Source organism: Antrostomus carolinensis, unplaced genomic scaffold (assembly GCF_000700745.2).
Source record: "Antrostomus carolinensis isolate BGI_N321 unplaced genomic scaffold, ASM70074v2 scaffold2783, whole genome shotgun sequence".
Taxonomy (NCBI): Eukaryota; Metazoa; Chordata; class Aves; order Caprimulgiformes; family Caprimulgidae; genus Antrostomus; species Antrostomus carolinensis.
Window position 1 is genome coordinate 56,716 of NW_010304316.1, and position 8,725 is coordinate 65,440.

The 8,725-nt window shown below is 42.9% G+C and overlaps 1 protein-coding gene across 1 annotated transcript in view; it reads right to left on the bottom strand.

Moving 5' to 3' along the window:
- Positions 1-2,375: 2,375 nt before the first annotated feature.
- Positions 2,376-8,725, bottom strand: part of TGFBI (transforming growth factor beta induced) — a gene marked incomplete at its 5' end in the record, with an annotated part of 18,187 nt that continues 11,837 nt past the window's right edge. Inside the window, 10 exons of the mRNA XM_029084116.1 lie at positions 2,376-2,431; positions 2,600-2,624; positions 3,018-3,097; positions 3,613-3,715; positions 4,689-4,813; positions 6,723-6,853; positions 7,384-7,520; positions 7,847-7,992; positions 8,235-8,372; positions 8,522-8,725. Of these exons, the coding sequence (XP_028939949.1) occupies positions 2,376-2,431; positions 2,600-2,624; positions 3,018-3,097; positions 3,613-3,715; positions 4,689-4,813; positions 6,723-6,853; positions 7,384-7,520; positions 7,847-7,992; positions 8,235-8,372; positions 8,522-8,725 (1,145 nt within the window). The remainder of the gene's footprint in view (positions 2,432-2,599; positions 2,625-3,017; positions 3,098-3,612; positions 3,716-4,688; positions 4,814-6,722; positions 6,854-7,383; positions 7,521-7,846; positions 7,993-8,234; positions 8,373-8,521) is intronic.

The following is an 8,725-nucleotide window of genomic DNA, read 5'->3' on the forward strand; positions in this document are numbered from 1 at the left end:
TACTATAAACTTTGCTGGGACTCATAAACCTGGTGTCCACTTCAAAGCAAGCCTAGCAAAGTCAGGCCATACACAAAACATGAAGGAGACTATTAGTGCATCACCACCAGCCCCAACGCCTGCCCATAAAGCCAGCAGTGGAAAGCCAGGGCTGTAATCCCAGGAGGAGACGGAAACCACTCTCAGCAGATGGGACTTTGTAGTTACAAAGCATGTCAAAGCAAAGCTTCTCCTACTCCCATCTACTCAGGTACTTTCATTTTGCAAAGAAACACTTAATTAGTCACTCATTCAGACATCAAAAAGGTAGCAGAGGGGCACTCACCTAGATAAGGGTCAGATCTACTTCTCACCTTTCCAAGTTGTGAAGGACTTAGTCATAAAGGAGAGGAAGAAAAAAAAAGAAAACAAAAACAAACAAAAAACCTAAGCAAATAAAAAAAAGGCAAGACCCTGCCCTTGCAATTGCATGTGCTACTCCTGAGCAAGACACAAGGTGGATTTCCCTCTCTCTCAGGCTTTTGTAGGAGTAAGTAATTAATTATTCTAATTACAAAAAGCTGATCCTCCCCCAGCAGCCAGTCCCCTGATACGACTCTTCTTCCTTGGGTTGCTGGGAATAGGTGGCTCAAAGGGTTCCCCATCCCCACTCCAGCCTCAAATAACAGGACTGCATCATGCCAGAAAAATAAAAAGATGAGATGAGAGGTTGGGGAAGGGAAATAAAAGAAGAGCTTGATTATTTTTCACACGTTTGCATTATGCAGATGGCTCACAGCAGATGGGATTTCAAGTTGGGTTTTTAACAGAAGAAAAACTACCAGCGTGTTTCTCAGCCACAGCAAACAAAACAATCTGGAATTTTTGTATTCTGCACTTGATACTCCTTTTTTTGTTTGTTTGTTTGTTTTTCCCTTCATAATCCTGGGTTTCACCAAGGTAAGAACTGGGTTTTGTATTCTGCACTTGATACTCCTTTTTGTTTGTTTTTTTCCCTTTATAATCCTGGGTTTCACCAAGGTAAGAACTGGCCAGGGAGTGAAAATAAAGCCCTGATGGGGTGAACCAGTGCTGGCAGCATCAGGGCAGACAGTGCTGAGCTTCCAGCAGGAGAGATGCACACAGCTGCCCTGTGCTCCTTGAAGTGCAAAACATCAACTACTCATGAAAGTAGCACCAAAAAATGATGACAGGCCAGGAGCAGAGAGGAGAAATGCTTTGCCATTCCACTCTAGTAACTACTAATAGTTGTAAATACCAATCCAACCACATCTGACCTGTCCTTCCCACTGCTCAGGTGGTCACACTGTGCCATCAGGCAATACAAACCATGCAGAAAAACCAAACAATCACTACTATCACTTGTCATATTTATATTTTTGATTTTATTTTTAATTTTTATAAAAAAAACCCAACCATTATTAAAAATGAATCATTTACTGGAAGGCTTCAGCCAGGGAGAACTCTCATTTCAATCTTGTGAACAAAATGCAGCACAGTTAAAACCCATAGGCATAATCAAAACCCAATTTAAAAAAAAAAACAAAAACAAAAACAAACAAAAAAACCCCAAAAAAGAACAGTTCAAACCATAGCTTATAATTATGCAGTTTCCTTAATTTCAATAGAGAGGCTCTTGTTAAAAGCCTTCAATTCAGAATTTCATGGAAGACTTTTAAAACATGGGGGAAAAAGGAAACACATGCTTATTTTTTAAAAAAAGAAAAAAATGGAGTAATGGTTAATTAATTCAATAAATTTACTTCTTCCAAAGCAATTGCTGTATTGGGTGCTGTATATTTGCTCAGAAAGCTGAAAATACACAATTCCAAGTCGTTCTGGCCAAAATTTCCCAATTCTGGCACTGGTTTGGAGAGGGTTTTCAGTGGGATCGTACCTGGCTTCCCACTTTGGGAGCCTGGAGTTTGCAGTGCCAGTGGGTACCACGGGCAGCCTGGAAAAGGGGCTTCAATTCAGGATTCAGCCCCTTTTGGTCTCCTCCAGTGAGACAGCACCAAGGTGAGGAATTAAGCACCTGCCCTTTTATGTACATATCAAGCCCAAAACTGGGTATGTTAAAAATTGCAAATTAGTGACTACTTTGTAAAAAAAAACCCCAAAAAACAAAAAAAAACAAAACCCCCAAAACCAAACCTATCCTCAGTGTGGGAACTTTAAGGTCAAAACCAAATAAAAACAGTCTTAAAATATATACATATATATATGGCTTTTCATTTTTTCCTATCCATTTCATTGGAAACAAAAATAAATTTAAGGGTGATATTTGGTTTTTAATAACAATTCTGTCCTTCTCTTTAGCTGTCAGCCAGAGCAGATGGGATGGAGGCTCTGACTGCGGTTGCTCATGACGCGTTTCAGAATCCACCTGAGTTCTCCTTCATCCTCGCTAGTAACCGGGAGTAGACGGGTGCTGCAAGGAGAAGACCAAGTTGGGTGGGACAGACACACAGCAACACCCTGTCCCCTCCCCTCTCAGTGATGCTACATCTTGCTTGCAGCAAGACAACAGAATAAACCTTTCTTTAAGGGACAGGGATATATGATGAAAATTAGAAATAAGCTAGAGAAGGAGTTTTACCTAGTCGCGGATTCCTCTGAGAAACCTGCATGGAAAGAAAATATGAGATTTGCATAAATACAACAGATTTCTGACAGCTATGTGAACAGTTTGCTTGTCAATATATTTATCCCAGTCTCCAAAAGCTATAGATGGGTACTCCTTAAAACCACGTACATTACTGGAGGTTGATATGCATAGCACCGTGCCAAGGTTATATTCACAGTGTGCTGCAAACTGTAGGCTTCATGTTGTAAAATGTATTGTTTCTTAGATAATTAAATCATGGAAGAAGAGAGGATTGGTCATTCCTGTGAAACACGTACATTCACTCTCTTTGGAAGTCAAAATCTGAATATGACATTACATTATCTTCCAATCATCATTACCAAAATGTAATTTCAGTAGTTCTACAGTGAGAGATTTTTTTGTCTTTTACCTTGGATAATGCCGACGCCTGTTTGAAGATTTCTAATGCGGGATCTGCAGGCTCATCACCTCTTTCTTGAGGCCTTGAAGCTAAGGATGGGACACAGACAGCATTGAAATACTCTTCAAAGCACACAGGTTACTTCCTTACAATATATTGGAGGATGTGTTGAAAATCCCATAACAGACTAATCATAGAATCATAGGATGGTTTGGGTTGGAAAGGACCTTTCAAGGTCATCTAGTCCAACCCCCCTGCAGTGAGCAGGGACATCTTCAACCCGATCAGGTTGCTCAGAGCCCCCTCCAACCTGACCTTGAATGTTTCCAGGGATGGGGCCTCTACCACTTCTCTGGGCAACCTGGGCCAGGGTTTCACCACCCTCAGTGTAAAAAATTTCTTCCTTACATCTAGTCTAAATCTCCTCTCTTTTAGTTTAAAAGCAGCATCCCTTGTCCTGTCACTAAAGACCCTACTATAAAGTTTGTCCCCATCTTTCTAATCCTCCTCAATAAACTGAAGCAATTGCCATGTGTCACCTCTCTGTCCCAAAGCAGCTCTGCTATACCAGTCCAGCTCTAGATATTTCTAACCATGGACCTACCCTGAGGCTGTAAGACAGAGTTCACTGCATAAATCACACCATTTGTGGCCATGATATCACTTTCAGCAACAGGCTCCTTGTTGATATGTATTACGTTGTTTTTCTGTTCAGGAAAAGGGGAAAAAAAAAAACCAAAAACAAACAGAAAAAGTAGAAAATGAGAAACTTTTGTCATCAGCGGTTTCCAATGTTATTAAGAAAGCCCTCACTTTGCATTCATTCATTTACTGGATGGCTGTAGGCGTTTTCATTCCTCTTGCCAATTAAGGAGACTATACAAACAAATTATAGGCTGAGCAGCATGTCCTGGAGCAGCTGGCAGGCTTTGGAGCACGGACCTTCTCGGTGTGCTGGCTGGGAATGCTGTCCCGTGGCAGCAGATCATATCTACAAGCTCCCTGTGGCAGCAGACGCTGCTACTGGGACCAAGAGGGATGGCTGTGGAGATGGCATCAGGAGAGGGCAGACCAGGACTGGACACAGGAAGGGTCTAGCACCCAAGTTGGCCCACTCAATACCCTTGGAAATATTTGCCTTTCCATTTTTGTTCTGCACTTTCTTCCTTATGCACAGAGTGAGTCATGGTTATTTATTTTCTGAAATATATATTTTTTTTCACCAATAAAGGATTGTACATTTTCTTGATGTAGTGCAGAATTTGTGAAATCAAACGACACATCTAAATACATCCTGCTGCGTTAAGGGAACCCATGCAGAGATCATTTTTGTTACACTAAAAAAGAAGATGTGTTAGCTGAACAAGCTATTCGTCTCATTTATTTATGCTTTTTCCTCCATGACTCAGGGTTAAATTTATAACAGCTCCTGGAAATCATTTACCATCGGTCTTCTGGGGAGAAAGCTGAAGCAAACCACATTTGACTGCCAGCTTGTTGAATAGAACACATGGCAACAGTCCCTTCACTACAGCCTGGAAAATGCTGCTTGCTGTGCACACATTTAGAAGAGGTTCCCACACCATCAAATGAGCAGAGACTTAGTTTGGTCCTCAACATGGACAGCTAAACACAGACCACAGCCCTGCTAACCATGACACCCCATCCGAGGTGACTCACCATGCTGACTTCCAGTTTATCTCCTTGCATGGACTTCAGCCTCACAAGGGCACCGACTGCTCCGCTCACCAGGATCTCATCAGCCACGTGGAACTTGAGGATGTTGGCAAGCTCCTTGGCATTACCTGGGGGAAGAAAACATTTACGTTTGCAAAACAGCATCAGTGCTGGCTTCCCATATTCCATGTGCTGGAATGAGATCACATGGAAAATACCATAATTTCCTGAAAGTGCAAGGAAACAATGTAAAATTGAAAATACCAGGCAGAAGGACCTTGGTTGGAGCTGGTTAGGACATTGAGGCCACTTCTGCCCCGGCAGGTCAGAATCCCAGTGAATCCAGAAGGACACTCTCCCAATGTCCCACCTTGGTACGTACCAAACCTGCCCTATACATGAAACAACTATATCTTGTTTTTTCAGTCCCTCATTCTCTCACTGTGCCCAACATGAACCTACTTCTGCTGCTGCTTTCACTTCCCAAGGATGTCTGGCAGGGAGGAAAAAGGTCTGTGTGAAATAAGGCAACAGACAGAGCACTCTGGTATTTGCAAATGTCAATACTTTTGCCAACACCAGTGTCACTTGGCAACTATCTCCATGGCTGAAACTGGGTAGGAAGGGGAAAAGTGCAGGAGAAACATCAGCAGTGGCTCACAGATTACTGGCCTGATCCCCACCCCACTGAGGCTCTACTCATCTAGCTGCACTTTGAAACAGTTTTTAGGAAGATAAGATACTTCCCCATCACCATCTGTTTTCCAGAAGAGACACTGACATGCTCAGCACGGGCCAGCAGCCACCCTCTATCTTCTCCTTTAGAGGATGCAGTGTTGCTGACAAAACCCACAGACAGGCGATGGAGAACAGCTAGAGCAAGAGATGACCATCACCTACGGAACCAGAGCAGCTCCTTCAGCAAGGGGGACTTTTTGTTTCACTGCCCATATCTGAACACACTATGAGCTTTTTTCCATTCCAAGTTTTCTAGGGTGGCCACAGATCACACTGCATGTCCTCACCAGCATGATTCACTTCTTCATCAGAAGCGTAAGCTAAATATTTGCGTGAAAAAATAAAAGAAGAACATCTGAAGTGTCTGCATCTGGGATACTTCATTCCTGCAGCCGTTTACAATAGCTGCAAAACAGTTCTGAAATATTTATACATGGAGCACTAGACTGGATGTGCAGTCTGATATTGCCAGTTCCTCATCCCTGCACTTAAAAGGATAACCAACTACCAGGGCAGATGCTTCCCAAATTATGATGTCAATGTTTGGTTGGGCTTTAATGACGAGACTCAAATACCTGACATTGTTTCCAACCACAGCCGGTTTTCAGTATGAACAAAATAAAAGATGGTGTTGCTTATCCAGAAGAACGTTATTAAACATTCCCATGCTTTTCTCCACACCTAGCCAGCACGCCTGTGCTTTTCAGGATGTTGGTCCTCGTCTGTGCTAGGCTGGAATATTTGTTGTCTTCTCAGGATCAGACTGGACTTTTTGCTTTGTCACATAAATGGAGCAACAGCTCCATCCTTTCACTACTTAAATTTCATACAGTGTAATTTCAGGCTGAATGTGGACCAGGTTTTCTATTTGTAAAACTTAATTTAAACACCCAGATCCTATGTGGTCAACAGCCACATTCTCACTTCTTTCATCCTTGAGAAAGGAAGAGATCTCACCAGTTCCTCTAGAAACACCTTAGAGTTATCTTGCTTACACCTGCCAGCACAGCCAAATTGAAGTCATAGTAAGTTTGTAGCACTTACCTACAAACATGTCTTCCTAGCATAAGGAAAGGATAAACCAATGCCCATGTTTTGTGTGAGAGTTCAGTGCCACTCTGGCATCCTCAGCCTTCTGCTAGATAGGGCTTATCCAAACCAGTTGTGTAGGAAGCCCATGCTTCCAACAGACAGGGTCAAAGAATGAGATATGGCAGAGAAACTTAGCCGTTCCTCCCACATCGTGCCAGTAATATGCTGTTCATCTAAATGCTCTACAAATGCTCTACAAAAGCTCACCCATTAGTTTGTTCAGTTCCCCTTGGGGCATGGCTCGGAAAGCTTCATTTGTTGGAGCAAACACTGTGAAGGTACCTGGCCTGTTCAAGTTCTCCGTTAGACCCGCAGACTGGATTGCAGCCACCAACGTACTGCAAGACAAACATCCATAAAACACTTCGCCATAAGCTACTTCTGTTAGTCTTTGGGCAATTGCACGTTGTGTTCAAAAGAGAGATGTGAAGTTACAATTGCAAAATTCTGCTGGGGTCCAGCAAATCAATTAACCAAAAAGTTGATTAGGTAGGAAATGGGCCAATGAGGTCCAACCAGAACATCTGAGAAATGATAATGCAACCTGAGAATGCTGAATCCTTGGGGATCAGATGGTAGTGAGGAGACAGAGAGGCCTGGCCACAGTGGCTCTGATGGGCAGAGATGGCTTTGAAGCCAGCTTCTTACTGTATTAAGGGGGACCACACACTCTTGCCTCAGAGTTCACTGAAGGGTTATTTGAAGTCTCACTCCCTATAATTTAAGGATGAGACCGTGGTTTTGGATGCTTTCTTTATGTTAAAAATATATATATATATATAGTCATGACTACAACCCATAACAAATAGAAACTGCTTTGGCAGCTCTTCTGCTCCTAACTAGCCCTTAGGAAGAGCAGAAAGGTCACCTGAAACGATGGTCTGCCTTGAGAACATCCATCACTGAGCCAGATGGTGGAGTCAACATTTTGTCCATGCTAAACAGGGTCCCAAACCTTCCTCTCTTGTCATGGGCAGCAATGCAGGCATTTTCAATGCAAAGGTTCTGCAAACAAAATGGCAGAAAAAAAAAGAAGACATTATTAACATATGCTTCGAAAGACAGGTTTTTTTATACTTCCCACGGTGTTCACTAACACTTTTTACACAATGGCCACATCATAACATCATAAGGTTGCCCAAGGAAGTTGTATATGCCTCCTCCCTGGAAGTGTTGAAGGCCAGGCTGGATGAGGCTTTGAGCAACCTGGTCTAGTGGAAGGTGTCCCTGCTGATGGCAGAGGGGTTGGGACTGGATGAGCTTTAAGGTCTCTTCCAATCCAAACCATTCTATGATTCTATAAGGCAGCACTGCACACAGCAGGAACTTACATTGCGGTACACAAAAACTCTCAGCTCCTTGTCACCCAGAGTCGGTAGTTTCTGCCCATGGTAAAGATATTTAGAGGACAGCTGGTCTCTAACAATGTGGTTCAGAAGTAAGTTTTTCATGTTGTTATCAACAACGGGGAGTCCATCTGCAGCAAAAAGTATGGAAAGAACCAGTGATTCACTTAAAATGACCAATAAGACATTAAAAAAGTCCAAATATAGAGTATTAACCACACCAGTTTTTAATTTTAAAGCTAGGTGCCACTGCCTATAGCTGAGTATTTGAGGTGGGATTTGCCTACTCGTGCACTGAAACTTGGCTGAAGACTGTCTGAAGGAGATCTGTGGCCCAAACTGATGGAAGAAAGGGATTTACTTCTCAGTTTACCTTTGAACACCTCATTCACTGGCGCAAGGAGGGTCACTTGCTCACTGCCAGTTAGATGAGAACTGAGACCAGCTTGTCTGAAAAGGTCCATAGACTTGGAAACTTCAGATTCTTGTGCCAACTCAAACAGGGTCTTAGCTGAAAAGAAAAGCAACACATCGGAACCTTGCGTTAAATGCCATCTACCCATCACAACAAAATATGTGCACCCTCTAAATCCAGTATTTCCTTGGCAAAATAGATGAAAGAAAGGCAACAGAAAGAAAGAAACAATGAGACACTAGTACCTGAGTCTGGGATCAGCAGCTCATTAACAAAATGTACAACACCATTGGTTGCCAAGACATCTTTGTTGGCAATGATGGGCTTCCCGTTGAGGGTCAGCTCTTCCCCACTGCAGCCCACATCCAAGGTTGTTCCTTCCAGAGTCTCCATCGTCAGACCAGCAATGATGGCCTCAGCACACATGGCTGACTTCAGGATGTGATGGT